At 39.7% G+C, this 17614-nt stretch overlaps 3 protein-coding genes across 3 annotated transcripts; all 3 read left to right on the top strand.

Annotated features, from left to right (window-relative positions):
- Positions 1–8093: 8093 nt before the first annotated feature.
- LOC147629113 (uncharacterized) lies at positions 8094–13169 on the top strand. Its single transcript, XM_086812861.1, has 3 exons — positions 8094–9168; positions 9263–9307; positions 12941–13169. Exons 1-3 carry the CDS (start codon positions 8094–8096, stop codon positions 12943–12945), a joined length of 1125 nt encoding a protein of 374 aa, XP_086668987.1. The 3' UTR covers positions 12946–13169.
- LOC147629115 (uncharacterized) lies at positions 9693–11357 on the top strand. Its single transcript, XM_086812505.1, has one exon. The coding sequence runs from the start codon at positions 9693–9695 to the stop codon at positions 11355–11357; it is 1665 nt and encodes a 554-aa protein (XP_086668631.1).
- LOC147629114 (uncharacterized) lies at positions 11431–12735 on the top strand. Its single transcript, XM_086812495.1, has one exon. It carries the CDS (start codon positions 11434–11436, stop codon positions 12733–12735), a length of 1302 nt encoding a protein of 433 aa, XP_086668621.1. The 5' UTR covers positions 11431–11433.
- Positions 13170–17614: the final 4445 nt, after the last annotated feature.

Raw genomic sequence — 17614 nt, 5'->3', positions numbered from 1 at the left:
AAGTTGGTGGTGAGGTTTTCTTCACATTGTTCAATTTTGGCAACCATATGATGGAATTACCATCATAGTATCCTTGTTGTTGAAGTACATGCACAAGCACCCATCTTTGATGAACACTATGATTTGGTTGCCGATGTGCTTGGTGTTGAGGCTTTCTTCTTTGTGCAAGCTTAGGGGACTTTGTGATACGCTTGGGGACCCAAGCTTTGGTAGTACCCTTGTGCTTGTAGCAATGTTTTTGGTACCCACACTTGTTGCATTGGTAGAGTTCTTTGAGGAACTCGCATAGGCTCTTGTGGATGGTGCTGTAGAGTACTCTTCTTCTTCCTTGGCTTTCGAGTGTTGAGAAAGAGTTTTTGACTGTCGAGGCACCCAAATTTGACTGGCACCTTCATAGTAGCCTTGAGCTACAAGTAGCTACTTGTCCACCCACATTTTGATACTATTAAGATATCGTGATTGTGGGAATCTTGGTGGAGTTTTCTTTTGGGTTGGTGTGTGGAAGGTTTGGGGCCCTCCGTGATTTGGGTTGGCATTGAGGCTGCAGGTTTGAGACTCATTGGCATTGTTGATGGTGAGGTTAGAGTCTCTTGTGGAGTGGCTATCAATGAACAAGGCCATGTGGTTGTCTCCTTGAGTGAGGTTTGTTGATGAAGATGCATAGGAGCTGGGGCCTTTCCTTTGAGTTCCCTGTTAGAGTTAGATGGTTGGGATCTGGGAACTTCTTCAAGAATAGCTGCTGATTGCAAGGTTTTGGCATCGAACTTCGTATGTGAGGATGGGATTGAAGGAGTAGAGGCTTTATTAGAGTTGGTTGTTGATGCAGATGGTAGGTCATTGTGTAGAGGGGCTTTTGTAGAAGAGGCTTGTATCCTTTTGCACTCAGCATCATAGATATCCATTAAAGTTGGATCCTCTTCCTAGTAGTATGGTATTGTCAACTTTTGTCATTGATCGACATGATGACTCTATCGCTAGCAAAGCATAGTGGTGCTTGGGCTGCAATAGTCCATTTATGTCCCAAGATCATATCTGCTTCCAACACATACTCAACCACAAAAAACTTGCAAGTGAGGGGGTTAGTTGGTGAGAGGTTGAAAATCTTCTTCTTCTTCACTCAACACTCAACACACCATATACAAAGATAAGAGTACTCACATATGAAAGGTACTCAACCAAATACATATTAGGGTTCTCTATAGTGTGAACCCAACTAAATGATGAGCTAAATGAGCTGGCGCTATAACTATGCCAGTCTCTAGAATGGCTGTCACACAGCCTGTCATCCCATTGGCTGCATATCACCCATGATCTCACCAACCATGCTAGTGGTGTAAGTGTGGGGTCTATCCCCCAGGCGGGTCATCAGTGTCCACCGCCTCACTAGATAAGCTCGATATCTCAACACTCCCCCTCGAGCTCAACTCCATCTCATGTACACCAAGCGAAGCCCTAAAATTTACAGAGCTCTTCTGTACCCAATGCTTTGGTGAAAATGTCAGCTACCTGATCTTGTGTGCTGACATAAACAAGGTCAAGGTCTCCTGCCAAGACCTTCTCTTTGACAAAATGGTAGTGGACCTCTATATGCTTTGTACGAGCATGAAAAATTGGGTTCCTGGCTAACTGTATACTGTTAATGTTGTCACAAAAAATGACAACTTGTCTATCCACTGATAGATCTAAATCTACAACAAGTAGCTTTTTCAACCAAGCTACCTCACATGCTGCCATAGCAGCACCTCTATACTTGGCCTCTATAGTACTGGATAGAGCAACCATAGGCTGCTTCTTGCTGCTTCAAGTCACAGCAGCACTCCCCAAAGAAAACATGAAACCACTAGTGATCTCTGGTATCTCTGGTGCCTCTTCATGCTCACCTTCTATATAGTCCCAATAACCCTTTCCTATCAAGAAATTTGTCAGCCTGAACCTCCAAGCATGGAAGTTTTTCTTATCAAGCTTCTTAGCAACAATGTGGTTTATGCCATCATTTGACATCTTGCCAGACACACAAATTTACTAGAAATAGCACTCTGGTTTGTCCTACACAAACTGTTGTATTTTTTGTAGCAGTACTGTACTACACTCAAATGTCCAGTCTCTAGAATGGCTGTCACGCAGCCTGTCATCCCACTGGTTGCATATCACCCATGATCTCACCAACCATGCCAGTGGTGCAAGTGTAGGGTCTATTCCCCAGGCGTGTCCACCACCTCACTAGATGAGCTCGATATCTCAACAAGTTTCAATGTACATTGTATATTCAAAGTACCCCAGACATGGCATGTTCAAGTCTTGTGTAAAGGTAATCCTTTCAAGATGTGCTGTGAGTATTGGTTGACCTAACAGATCCCATAGCTCAAGGGTCATGATATTGTGTTCTTGTGTTGTGGGGATAAAGCTGTGCTTGAGCTGTGGTGATTTTATTTGCAATTTCCAATCCAACCAAAATCCTAGGGATCTTTTCAATAAGATATGTTGGAAGTTCCAGCTCCCGCAAGGTTTCTTCCTCCCGTAATAACAATTGTACATTGCCGGCCGAAGTGTTCAAGGTGATTGTTTGCATGGATTCATCTAGTGAATACAACGATTCACTGATCCTAGGTCTGCCAATGATGACATCATACTCAAGGGAATCTAGGGTGACGTGAAATATAAATTCCATATCACCATCGATTGTTGGAGTAGTGTATCTAAAGTGACATGGAACTTCAATGTTTTGTTCATTGGTTCCTTTTGTAAGACTATTGCTTGTCGGGATGAGTTTAGGTTATCCCAATGACACCTAAGTGTCTATTGTCATGATGTTATGACTTGCTCGAGGGCTAATCAATGCACGTTTGAACATCATTGCATGTAGAGAAATCTAACCATACCATGATAGAATCTTCCAAAGGAACCATGGGTGGTTCGGTCATTGTTTCAGCTTCAGATCCTGTGTCTATTTCATATTCCCATTCACTTTCATCCTCTATTTGGGTCTCAGCTTTTTCAAGAGTACCCAATGTGTACAATGGCACACTTGGCCCTCTGACAATTCTTAATGAGGATTGTTTGGAAACTTGTGAATCCTAACAGTCCTATTTTATGTAGTTCGTTATGTCCTTGTATAACTCAGGTTGAGCCATTAAAGGTGTAAGTGTTGATATGATGCTGGCTTTATCTCATGAGAGAAGAGCGTTCCTCCGAATGAGGTTTTGAGAGAGATTGTTTTAATCTTGTAAGGGAATTATCGAATTCCTCATGTGCTTTCTCAAGCCTATAGTTCATACAATAGGTTTGGCATTATGAGGTTCAATCACAACCGGTGACCCTATAGTAAGACATTCAACCAAGCTAAGCATGCTCTCTTGAGCTTGCTTTTTGCATTCTGCATATGTCATGTGATCATCATTATCCATTTGGGGTGGTTGGGTGGGGTTCTAGTTTCTTGCTTGGTCTATGTGGTGCATTGAGCGAAGAGCAAGAACTTATTTCATCTTCACTTATAGTGATGTACTAGAACTTGTTTCATCCTCACTTAGTGATGTACTAGAACTTGTTTCATTCTTTGACATTCTTTGTTTTGTCAGTTTTTCACTATGTTTACCCATGCAACGAGATCGAATTTTCTTTTGGGTTTTTGTATCATGTGTCGTACATATGGGTGTTGAGGTGGGATGGTCATTGATTGCATTCAACACAAGGCATTTCGCTCCTCACTATTAGAGGCATTAAGGTTGTCTGGTTTTGAAGGTTTTCATCTTGTCTTATAGATGTTTGCTGTAATGTTTTAAGTAAGGCTGCATAAAATTTTGGGAATGTCAATTCCGAGATTGATCTTTCTTTTGCCATTGCTACTATTAGAATTCGTGGTGCTCATGCTAGATCAACTATGTGGAGGAGAGAGACTCACAAAATACAAGAAAATATCTTGCTTATTAAGTTGCTCAAATACAACTAGGCTTCTTGCTCCATACAAAAAAAGCCTCCTAGCTCCACCTTTAAATAGATGAGCTAGTGGACCTTAAGTCTCTTCACACACAAACCCTTCTCTTCCCCTTTTACATAACCTTAGTCTCTTAATACCCCCCTCAATACCAACTACGAAAGAGATTGGAATTGGTGGTATTGGACATAGGATGCCTTTATAACATTAGGCGTACAAGGTTAGGAATATAGGTGGTGTGGTTTATCTAGGACTTACAACTATGTTCCTAGAGCCTTAGAGGCTAAAACAATGATGCCATCTAAGTCTTTATTTGATGTCGATGAAGATGTACACCTTAATGATGGTGGACCCCACTCTTTTTGCTTGCTTGACCTCTTGTAGTTGACATGCTTTGGACATACATGCCATTGCTTCCACATGCTTTATGCTTTTCTGCATACCATTTCTCCTCCATGAGCAATGATGAGGGCCTTCCTTCTTAGAGTAATGGTTATGAGGTAGATTTATATGGGAAAGGGAAAGGGAGGGTCTTACCACTTGCCTTGTAGATTGGTCAAGGGCAGTGTCTACTCCATAATTACAACAAAAGCTTTTGTGCATGTTGGTTACATGATACCCATTAGGGTTTGAAGGTACAAGCTTAATGAAAGTGAGTAGGTGGTTGAGGTAAATGCTCAAACCAATAAGGTACATCATTCTTGGCCCAAGAAGCTGAGGGCATGGCTCATAATGTTGCCTATGTCTCTTACAAAGACAATGCCAAGAGATGCTTAAAAACATGACAAACAACAAGGTAGAGCAGTTAGTAGTGATGCTATGCTAAACCTTACAACTCATCTTAGAAGATGAAAATGTTGAAACTACAGTGGAATAACATGCCTTGGACTTGGGAAATGAGATCATACGGCTTATGACATGCCTATGCCTTATACAAACAAGAGCCTCGAGGGTGATATACGAAAATATTAAAGATGAGCACTTAGTGTACATGTGCCCAACTTTAAACCACTCAAAAGTTAATGAAAAACCAAAAATCTTCAACCCCTTTGGCTTATGGGATGAAGACAATGGCTTATGGTTGCCCCGTTTCTCCTTGGAAGATTGCCAAGGTAAGCATAGAAGCGGGTTGATGATGAAGACTTATAATGTGGAACTTATGGTGTGTGCCCGGCCTCCAATGTTGATGAAGAAGAGCCTCCTTAGTGTTAAAGACCTCCTCCTTTGATGGTTAAGACCACATTAGTGTTAAGCAACACTTTGTTTGGTGATTAAGATCACCATTAGTGTTTAAAAACATGATTAGTATTTAAGAGCACATTTTTAGCGTCTAATGACACTTGTATTGGTGATTAGATTTACCATTTTAGTGTTTAAGAACACTCTTAGTGTTTAAAAACACTTTGGCTTCTTGCTCCATACAAAAAAAGCCTCCTAGCTCCACCTTTAAATAGATGAGCTAGTGGACCTTAAGTCCCTTCACACACACACCCTTCTCTTCCACTTTTACATAACCTTAGTCTCTTAATAACTGCTTCACTTGGTTTAGATAAGGAACACCTTGTAGCCTAATCATCGTCTAGCATGTTGTCATCTAAATGTATTACTTCTTTACAACATTGATCGAATGTTTTTGGATTGGATACAATGATCAAGTTGTGTAAGCTGTTATTATGTAAACCCATCATGAAACATCTCCTCAATTGAACATCGTTTAATTTTTCCCATGACTCACAACGTGAGTCCAAGAGTTTTATCTGAAGGATAAAATCTCTAATGGATTCATTGGGTTGGCGTTCAATTGAATAGAGTTCTATTGTTGCACTCCACCGATCACCTTGTTCGGAAAAGCCATGTATAAAGGCTGATTTCAAGGTTTTGAAGTTGGTCTTGATTACCAGCATTAATGTGATGAGCTATCGACTAGCTTTTCCCTCTAAGCATAAGTTCAACGCATGTACCTTAGTGGGGAAGTTGGGATTTCCAAAGGCTTCACCTCTCTGTTCAAACATTTGAATGAATTGAATAGGGTCTGTTGTTCCGTCGTATTTGCCCATAATTTTAGAAATTTGAACAGCCGTATTTCTGTACGATTCATTGAATTGAGGCCGTATGTAAGTGCTCTTGTTGGAAGAGACTCAGTGAGTCCTTGGACCACCCCCTTCCTAGACTATTCATCAGTATGTCCAGGGTGTGGACATCCAGGAAAGGGTTGGTACTTATAGGATTCGTAGGAATGTTCCCGGGGGATTCAGAAGGGGAACCTTACGATATCACGTGAGTGTACACTAGGGGGGTTTTTTGCAGATGATGCATAAGCTTATACATTAGGGGTGGGGGCCCTTTTATGTTTTGGCTAATCTTAAATTTAAGTTAAGGGGGGGGGGTACTAATCTTTACCCTAGATGTAGATGTAGAAATGACACACAAATACTCATTTGATAAGTCAGTCTCACTGGGTGTTCATGAACTAAGCCCAAAACTAACACTAGGTCTCCTTCATTGATGGTGATTCTTATTGTTAATTATGGTAATCAAAGAACTAATCGTGGCTAATTAAAGGGGCTAATGTTTAGAGAAAATAAGAGAAAAGGCTATGGAAAAAGGTGTAAGAAATGTTCCATAGTAATGCATTCCTACAAGCAAATTAAGCATAACATGGCCACATGAACACCACCACACCCACACCTATACCTTCTCACTCTTTCACTCTTTGATTTTGACCACAAGCTGGTTCTCCTAAGTTGTCCTTATTCTCTTTTGGCATTTGTAAATATTTACTCTATCTTTCTAGTACACTTTGCTTTGCACACTTTGCAAAATTGCCCAATCACCCAAAGACAAAGAGACTATCTATCAGAGGATTAAATAAAAAATGGAGTAATGGAAGGCTACATGGAGTCCCAATGTTGTAGATCCAAGAATATGGGTTTTAAGGGTGGTTCAAATCAAGGAACTTGAGATCCAACCTTGTAAGTCATGATATAAATAGTCTTTCATAATATAAAACAAATATATCATTAAATCATTCTCTCTTTAATATAGGTTTACTATTTTATTCTAGTGTCTATAGTAGTGTAATATACATGTGTCTTTTCAATATTGCGACTGTGTGACCGCTATTTGAATAGTGAATTTCTTAATAGAACCCTTCATTCAGAATTTGTGATAGGAAGGAAGTCATGTGACCGCTATGTGTAAGTCTTGGGACAATCTATGAGAGACGATGACCCTAGAACTATCAAAGCAAAGATGTGCATTGAAGGACACCATTACAAATGCCTTAATACACTATGGATCAGCGGTGGTGAACCTAATAACTAAGGAAACCATGATAGATTTGGGCTTGGAAAAGATGTTATAAAGTAATTAGGTTAGTTGGCTTGCCAACAAAAGTAGAAATTACTTGCCCTCCCAAGTATGTGTACACATGTGGCCTATCCCATGAGTGAGGGCTTTTCACACGGTTGACCATACTCACCCACGAATGTAACTTTAACCATATGTTTTCTTAACCATGGTGAAATGGAGCCAATTTTATCCCCAAAAATGGAGGGGGGAAATGGGGAAGAGCGGGAAAATGGGTTTCCTATCCTGCACGTGACTTTTGCCCTATCTTATGCCCTGTACTTTTGCCTCTTCAACCTCCATTGCCCTGGCAGGTAGTACATCGTACCTTCCAGTTTGACTATCTCCCACCTCCCGTTACCTCGAATATCCCTACTGGTATTTCAGCATTGGAGTTTGCAGATTACTCTACTATTTGGGCCTGGAAGTTAATGATGATTTTGCTGTAATTTGTTCCTCATTTCCTTTACTTTACAACAGGTTTTGCTGCTACTGCAAATAATGCATTGAGAAGGCCTATGTTTCTACTTCAACTCACATGTTTTTGGTTGGAATTTGTTTACAGGTGCTGTAATTTGTTACTAGTTGCTAGAGTAGCTGTAAGCTTCGAAAGGAGATTGTTGGCTTGAAGCAGCTCTAATTCTTCCATACTTTGCTCCAAGTTTTATGTCCATTTCATCCTTCATTTTAAACATGTTAATGATGGTTTTGCTGTAATTTTTTCCTCATTTTCTTTACTTTACAACAGGTTTTGCTGTCCATTTGAGATTATCTTGTTGGGCACCTTTTTGTTATCTAGCCCTTTTATAGGAGTATGGAGGGGCATGATATTGTGATTGTGTTAGATGAGGGTATGGCTGAAAATCATGTGTTGGGATATGTTCATCTTAAAACCGGTGGTACCTACAAGGACTTGAGAGAAGAGATCATCCTTGATAATCTCATCATAGATGAGTTTATATTTTTGGGAGGATCTAGGAAAATTCCAATAGGGGCCAAGCAAGAGGAGAGATGGATAGTTGATGCTGCAGAAGTAACCATCCAATTGAAAATGGAATATGATACACAAGGCAAACGCCAAAAAGTGGACTCAGTTGGAGATAGCAATAAAATGCAGCCAAAGTGTACAGTGTCTCCAGATTTATGTATGCATGATCTTGCTCAAGGGTGTGAAAGCTACAATATGGTGGATGATTCGACTACGTGTGGTAGTGTTTCTAAGAATCGATTGAAGAGTCACCTTGAAACACCATCTGAGGTCAAAAAATGGCAGAGGGAGATTAAGATAGCCAAAGAAAAGTTAAGAGCAAAAGGCCGACATGATAGATTTGAGCTCATGTCAAAGGACAAGGATGGTAAAGCATTGTTTCAGATTTGGTGTGAGGAGTGTGATTGCTCTTATGGTCAAGGGGGTCCTGACACTTTGTATAATTACACACACTCACACATCAACTCAGCATCCCATATGAGGATTATTGGGTTATGTGAGCAAGAGAGCCATAGAAAAGACAGCCTTGGTTCATTGGATGACATTATGGAATTAGGAAAAGAAAAAGTAAATGAAGCAATGTTGGAGGTTTCAACCTTTGCAAGTGAGAGTAATGTGGTGTTTCAACTAGTAACAGAGACTATTGGAGATTATAGCACTCTATCAAAAGTCTATATAAGCTGCATGCTAGATAACAAGTGGATACCACTATTTCCAAAGACAGGATCTCTACGACAATGCATGATTGAGCATATGAAATCCAAGCTACATATCACAAAGGCTAGTGGCATTGATTCTAGTAATCAAGTGAAGAGGGCTGGTGGTCGCCCATCCAAGGTGACAATTATAGATAAGAAGCAAAGAGATCTAAGTGGTTTTTTCAAGAAATGTTCCGCTAAAGGTAAAACTCACATGTTCTAGCTGTGTTTTCCATCAGTTTTGTATTTTCCAAGTGAACATTTTTTCTTATGCTCTATTGTAATGTTTTCTTATAGACAATGACACCTTGCAAACTGCCAATGCATCACGAAAGCCATCAGGTATTTCTCATATGCTTCTATTTTCAATCATTATTTTTGATTTTTTATAGAGATGTTAGGTGTAGCTAGTCATATGGCTTTTGGCTCTCTCTCCATTAGGCAAATTTTCAAGCTTCTATTTTCAATCACTATTTCTGTTTTTTTATAGAGATGTTAGGTGTAGCTAGTCATATGGCTTTTGGCTCTCTCTCCATCAAGTCTATTGGGAACTTAACAGATTCCTCCTTTGCTCATAGGGAGTAGCTTGCTTGCAACCTTGTGTTGGGGTTTTTGGCAAGGGTCATATAACTATGATGGGAATGTGGTTGACTTGAAGCCCTTTTTGGATGATAGTAAGGGAGGTGACAAATGGCACAATGAGCCAGCAACTAAGGCAACAATTATGATGGGGACAACAGAGTTCATTGAAATTAATGGCACTTTCCGTCATAAGGATTGCAAGCGGATATGTTTGGAGGGAACATACTTTGATAATTTGCAATGTGGTGCATGTGCTACTATTCCTAAAGAACGAGACTTTCGCATGCGAGTGTATCGACAAATTCGATCTTCAGACACTCGTGGATCAAGAGACACAGGAGGTGGTAGACGGTTAGATTATTTGACTCATTTAGAGTTATTGAGAGTAGCAAAAACAAAGTCCACAATGGTTCGGGTATTGAAGAAGGAGATAGCATTCACAAGAACTGAAGTTGTTGCATTGAGCGTGAAGGTTAGAAGTCTTCGGGAGAGCACTATGGAAGCCATGGTGAGGAAAGATGTTAGAAAATTTTGTCAAGATATAATCAATGCTCATGAGCTAGGTCTATTTGAGGGAAAGAAGGCATTGTGGAACTTCTTTGTTGACATTTCACAAAACATTTCAAGAGTAGGTCAAGGGAAGAGATATTCCAATACAACAAAGGAATTATTTGAGACTGTCAAGATATGGGGAGGGACAAGGTTGCATAATTTCTTATCACTTAACCTTGGAGGTCCACACATGTCCACCACAATGCGGTCCACAAGAAAAGCACTTTTCTTTCGAACTGGTTTACAAGAGGATATATTTCAACATGCAAGAGAAGTTTACACTTGTCACATGATGAAGAAAGGTATGCCCTTGGGTAGTGTGCCAGTTCTTCTAGCTGAGGATGAAACAGTTGTGAAAAGAATGGTGAGATGGGTGGCACGTGATGATAATTTGGTTGGCTTTTGTGGTAAAAAGCTAGAACACACTTGCATTCCAGACTTTGTCGTGCAAGTTGGTGATGGTCAAGATGGATATCTTAGAGTTGTGGACGCTTTTCAACATAATGTGATTGCTCATTATGCAAGGGTATTGATAGTGAATCCTCTTCTTGAATTCTTGCCAAAGCTAGTTATATTGGTGCAATTGACATGTAATAGGTTTGATTCCATGTTTGTCAGAGAACAGTGGGAGAGCATTCAGCTTTCTTGGAACATTTTTCTAAGGGATGTGGTAGGTCCATTGATAGGACATGCTTCAGATGGGGATAGTAGGCGCAGAAAGTTGATGTTGCAAGATTACTCTTCTTGTCAAGGTCCCAGGTTGTGCATTCCTTGGAAGGGTTGGCCCTTTACAGCACACATCACATTTGATGGGAGTATCAGTGGTTTGCATGATCAAGACTATATCCATAATGGAAAGAAACTTATCAATCCTTTGGATAGTGCATCTAGAAGGTTGGTACTTGGTAGAGAGCTTGTGACTTTGAATCATGTAGCAATTGTATATCAATTATTCAAGGTTGATGAACATGGCTTGCAAGAAGGGGATATTGAGAGGAAGGATAGACAAAATTGGAGAGCTGCACAAAGGATTGCTGCAAAGAAAGTACAAAAGTGTTTGAAGTTATTACAAGAAGGCTATGGTGCTCACAAAGAGCGGACATTGGGCACACGTATGTACTTATCAATAGTAGCATCTTACATTGATATTTTCTTATCACCTACCTTAGACTTGTATGGTCGTGTGAAAGCTGCAGGAAAGGTGTCTTTCTTTTTCAGGTATGCAGAAGTTGCTACCATTGCTATTAGTGATATATGAATAAAGGATTTTGAACGTATTTCCAAGGTTGATGTGGCTAATACTCATGGTTCTTTCTATATGTAGGATTTGGCGCATGTGGATCACTAAGCATGATGCATACTCCCTAAAGCAAAACTTTATCAGTAGAGAAACATTCATTGACATTCAATTGTCATGTCACTTTGTGGTTCTCTTGATAAAGACCTTTAGGGAAAAGCATCCTCACTTGCACGTACCCCTTTCTTGCACGGGATCGGATGCATGTGAGAATTTTTTCAGCAAGGTGGGTGGAATGGTTCGGAATGAAAGATGCTATGATGGCTTTGATTTGCTGAGTAGTACCGGAGCACTTAATAGAATAGCAGAGTTTCAAGCAGGTTCAATTCTTAAATTTCCAGCAGCTCATTCTAAACAAGAAAATATATGGGCTACTTTGGAAAAGGAGAATGGCACTCCTTTGGCCAACCTGGGAGACTATGCTTGTGTGAGTAGTGACAACCATATGGTATCTGCATTGAAAGAGGGATTATTAGAAGCAAAGGCCATAAGTGAGACACTTGGTATGCACGATGAAACTTCTTGGAATGACTCATGGGAGGAGGGAGATCTCTTAGAACTCTTCAACCCTAATCTTGAATATGTGGATGAAGATGAATCATTGGATGATGTTCTACTTTTAGATGAAGATAATCACTTTGATAGTGGTGTTCGAGGTGATCTGGTGGATGAGGAAATTACTAGTGAAAGTGAGCTTCGTCATGTGATTGATTGTCTAATTGATGAGGAGGAGAAGGTGGTTAGTGAAATATCGCCATTTGTTGAAGTGGATGGGAAAGCCATTTCTAAAAGCACACTTGTCAGCCAATTGAATGGAAATCCCACACTATCTAAAGATAGATTAACAAGGGTGAAAAGTGGAGTGTATTTTTCTTTGGAGAAGAAGGCAATGATTCATACAGGAACATGTCTTGGTATAGGATCTGATTGTGCAGTATTGTTTGAAAGCACATCAATAAATGCAAACAAAAAGACAAGAGGAAAAGGAAAAGCTGGGAATACTAGTAAGGGTGCTGTAAACGGCATGTGGTACCTTGGAAGGGTGGCAAGCATGAGGAGAAAGGTTGGAAATTGTCTAAAAGAGACAAGAGGCCCCTTTGATCTATTGGATAGGCCTTTGAATGTTCAAATTCATTTGTCATGGTATCAACAAGCAAAGGGAACTAGGACCTACACATATGACCTTGTTGACAACCAATGTGTGGATTTGGAATCTATAATAGCCTTGGCCAATCTCAACTATGATCGACAAACAAAGAAATACCATCTTGATGAGAATGACTACAAACTTTTCAATGAATATGTGCAGGGCAGAAAAGGTACATTTTCTATTTTTTAAATTTTTGTAAAGTTTATCCATTTTGAAGTTGTCCCTTCCCTTCCCTTCCCTCCTTCCTAGTCCATTTGCAGCCCTACTGCTCCAATCTCTGATGTAGATGAAGGGAACATATGTTTTTGTTAATGTGCTTTCAATCCTTCTTATCACATAGGGATCCTAGGTTTGCAGCATGTAACTTGACAGGGAGCTTATGTTTGTTTTGTAGGATAAATTTGTTGGCAAGCTATGTGGCATGATGCAGCATTTATGAGAAGATGCCCATAGATGTGTCAATGCTAAACTTATGGATTATAGACATGGATTGTTCGGGTGTTACTCTTGTTTAATTTTTAGTTTTTCTAGTAAACATTCAAGATGCATTTTATGTTTTCTACTCTATCAAATTTTGGTTTAGATTCATGGATTGTTCAGGTGTTACTCTTGTGTAACTTCATATTTGCTGCTATTAAACATCCAAGATGCTTTTCAGCTTTTTCATTCTAGTGTTTGTTTTTTAAGGGAGAAGACACTTGTTTATGTTAGTGTGTAATCATTCTTATACTACAGCTTTCTAGCTTGTCCGCCCCAATAACAGTGAATGTAGTTGCTATCTACACTATTCTGAGCAGGTTTAGAGACTGTTGCCAATTATGGGAAAGGATTTGGAGCTGTTTACCTCTGTATTTGGCAATACAACATTCAAATTAGTTCATGTTTTGCAAGTACAGGTCTGCATTGGAAGTTCAGTGAGGTTTGTGCATTGTTTAACCAAGCATTGGCTAGTGGGTTAATGTGATTTTGTTGGTGCAATACCATTCACAGCATGTGAATCAGTGGAGTTTATGCATACATCTAAGATGGTTCAGAATCAAAATCCGAATCTAAATTCGGGAGACGTGTTTGAAGTTTTGGCCTGGGAGGATAAATTGAATGGAACCAAGTATTCCAGGTGGAGTTTTATGGTGAATAATGCGTTAGTTGGTAAGAGTATATGGGGCTATGTTAGAGGTGATGAGGCTTGTCTTGTAGATCTAGTTATTGCTTCTGCTACACCTTTGTAAGGAGGTAATGCATATGATATGTAGCTAGCTTCGATAAGGCCAGCTACACCTATTGCTCCCATTGAGGATTAGAGGAGATGGGATTAAGGGATGCCCAAGCTATGCCACTTATAGCCTTGTCCATTAAAAGGATCATCATACCTCGTATCTGTTCCTCCAACATACTTGGAGAATATGTATTGGGCAAGGAAGGAGGCTAGGCTTACTTGAAAAGACATCTTGATAGTATTTCAAGAGCTTTACGTATGGAAATACATTGGTGGATATGTATACTCTTTGTAGATGTACAGCCAATACGTATGCAAAATGGTATAATGTTGCCTTGGTTAGCATGTCGATGTAGGTGATTAGCATGTAATGGATGTAGTGCCAACAAATGAGTGCTCTTATCATCACTATTAGGCATGAATCAAGAACATCTATTTTGATAGATGTAACTTTAACAAATGATGTTATCATCATTATTAGGCTTGAATCAAGAACCACCATGCTAACCATGTATGGTAACAAGTGTGCGGAGGGTGTGCGGAGGGTGTGCGGATGACAGATGGATGTTTGACAAAATACGATAGCCGTCTTATAGTCTTGTTGTTTGACAAAATAGGATAGCCATCTTGACGTAGGTTTAAGGAAAGGGGGGGGACACTAGACTTTTTCTTGTACCTTATAAGCTTAAATAGGGGTGTTTTATAATCCTACATGGATCTTAAATAGGGGGTTTTCTTGAAGTTCATGCACGCAGGTGACGTCCCCCTTTAATGAAGAGTGAATCCCCCGGGGGAATGTTAGGCAAGGGACCAAAGCTCAGTTGAATCGAAGTGACAGGGGGTGTAAAACCCAATGATAGGGGGTTGGTACTTATAGGATTCGCGGGAATGTTAGGCAAGGGACTAAAGCTCAGTTGAATCGAAGTGACAGGGGGTGTAAAACCCGATGACACGCTTGTTATAGACATGGCCAATGGCATGGGGAGGTGAATTGGTGGCATAGATCTCAATGGCTTGACGAAGATGTCAGCCATTGGGTTAAGTCCTTGTGTGATGTGATCCTTGGCAATCCCTCTATCGTGGCCATGTCAGAGTGCCTAATGAGCAATCACAGTTTTTTTTTTTGCTTTTTATACTTTCCCACAGCTCGTTATAGCCTCAAGAGGCTTGGCATACTCTTTGTTGGATCAAACGGGTGTCCGGTGCTATACGCATGTGAACGACAGAGATATTTTTCCAAAAAAAGCGTATGCTAGGAACTTCCTAGATGGAAGAGGAGGTCCTAAAACCTATTTTCCATCACTGTCTCAAGACGAAAAAAAAATTCGACAATTTTTCCCTGTTTCACAGTACATTTTTTAGGGTGTTCTAAAAGGGATTTTGAAAAACTCTGTATGAGAGAGTTGTAGCATTTTTGGAGTACTACAACTTAGTTTTCCTGAGTTGTCTGTGATTTTGTCGTCTAGACTCTCAAAAAGTAGCCTCAATATGGCTCGTCGTTTTCGTATTGTTTTTTGTGATTTTTCGTGATTTTGGGCTGTTTTTTTACCTCCATTTATGGGCTGAATTATATATTGATTGAAAATTCAATATGGAGAGGTAAGTGCGGAGAAATGAAACACATGCTAGCCTATGTAGCTCTTTATCCTCTCGAGAAGCATGCTCCATACGTCATCTGATGTCTTCTACTTCTTAGGCCGTTGCATGCTCCGAATCATAATTGTCTACTCTATGGCTTGTGTCATGCAGGGCATCTATCATGTCGGCCATGTCATGTTCTAGAACTTGATCCGAGTTTGTAAAAGCTTGCTCATGTTCCAATCCCATCAAGGTTGCCTCTGCCCTTGCTCTTTTGCTCCACTCAGGTTGGATATCGCTCATTGTTGTCTGGGTGAACATTGAGGCCAGTAAGTAGATGTTGCAAGTGCTCTACTAGAAATACACCCCATTTTTGGAATGCTCGATTTGCAAAATTAGATTCGACGTCGGGCGACTTGGTACTTGAACGACTATATGGGCACAATGTTTTCTCCTCTAAATTGAAAACTTTTGAAAGGTTCATAGCACTCATGAGCTCCATGTATGTTGAATACGCATGTGAATTTGGGTCCAAATGAGGGGGATGTGGCTTCTTTTATACTTCATACATGGCCTAGTTGGTATATTCTTTTTTTTATGAAAAGGTGTTGGGCCACTAAAAAATACAAAATTTGAATGTGACTTTGAATAAAAATGTAAACTTAAGCTGGCATCGAAATATCTATCAAAATAAGCATCTCAAATCACTGTAAATAAGCGTATTTTGACACTTTATCAAAACGATTATATCGATGCTAGTATTGACGCCAATATTGATGCCTATTTTGACCTCTATTTTGGCTCTAGGAATTATTAACAAAACTGTGGTGTCTCACTATTAGCGTTTTTGAAACATTTGCAGGTTCTCTCCTCTCCCTTCCCCCATCCCTTTCTTGTGTCAGTTTTTTTTTGTATGTGTGTGTCTCTAATATGCTGTGTTCTTTGTTTGTTTTGCAGGTTCTATTCTCTTCCCCAAATTTTTGCAAGTTTTCTTGTTTGACTTTGTTACCTTTTAGCTCTATTAATGGTCTGATTTGCTTGTGTTGTGTGTATTTGCAGGTTTGCCTATCTTTACACAATCTCTTCACTTCCAAGTATGGATCGTAAAACCTTGCTTCTTTTGTTATTTTTTCTCTTTTTTTACTTGTATACAAGAGGCCCCAAGATGGGGAGGTGGGTAGATAGAGCATGTTGTATAGGCTTTTTTCCTTATATAGAGTTTATGTAAGAAGCTCATGCATAGGCTTCTTACAATCTTGCATGAAGCTTATGCATAGGTTTCTTACAAGCTTGCATGAAGCTTATGCATAGAGCTTGCATAATCTTCATGCAAGCTTGCAAGAATCCTGTGCATAACTATTGTAAGAATCCTAGGAAGCCTCTTGATTAGGTTTACCTCTATGAAAGCTCTATGCATAGCCTTGCAAGCTCTTACTTAGGTTTACCTCTATGCAAGCTCTATGTATACATGCTTAATGCATCCAGATCTATGAATGCTTCTTGCATACATGCTTAATGCATCTAGATCTATGCATCAATCTCTATGCAGGCTCTATGCATACATGCTCTATGAAGGCTCTACACATCAAGCTCTATGCAGGCTCTATGCATATAGCTCTATGTAGGCTCTTGCATCTAGCTCTATGCATCAGACTCTTGCATGCAGGCTCTTGCATCTAGCTTAATGCATCTAGCTCTTGCATGCAGGCTCTTACATACATTCTTAATGCATCTAGCTATACGCATGCATTAAGAGTTATGCATAAGACTATGCTTAAGGCTTATGCATAAGGCCTATGCTTTAGGCTTATGGATAAGCCAATGCTTAAGGCTTATGCATAAGCTTAAGCATTATGCTCAAGCTCTATGCTAAAGATGCAATCTATATTTTTCTACAAAAATGGTAAGATTTGCATCTTTTAAGAAATGTGTCTGATCATAACCGCCCCATTGAAGCTAGCCTATCCTTACAAGGCAAAGCTTATTAGTGGTGGATGAACTTAGCAAAAGCTAGGCAAGTACCTGATTCTTGGGATTCATTTAAGGAATTATTCTTAAAGGAATATCTTTCTGAAAATGAAGAAGACCGAAATTGGGAGGAGTGGGATAATTTTTCATTGAAACAAAAGAATTTAAATCTCACTCAATATATAGATTGCTATAGAGAAATTGTCTTAAAGCTTAAGGGAATAAACAATCTTCAAAAAGTGAGAGGCTTCATTAGAGGCCTAAAAAGGGAGTACACGAAGAAAGTTCGCTCTCTCCAAAGAGCCA

The sequence above is a fragment of the Cibotium barometz genome, chromosome 18, assembly GCF_041138505.1.
Source record: "Cibotium barometz isolate CiBa-2024 chromosome 18, ASM4113850v1, whole genome shotgun sequence".
Classification (NCBI taxonomy): Eukaryota; Viridiplantae; Streptophyta; class Polypodiopsida; order Cyatheales; family Cibotiaceae; genus Cibotium; species Cibotium barometz.
Note: the sequence above shows the minus strand (reverse complement) of the source record. Positions and strands in the feature narration are given on the sequence as shown.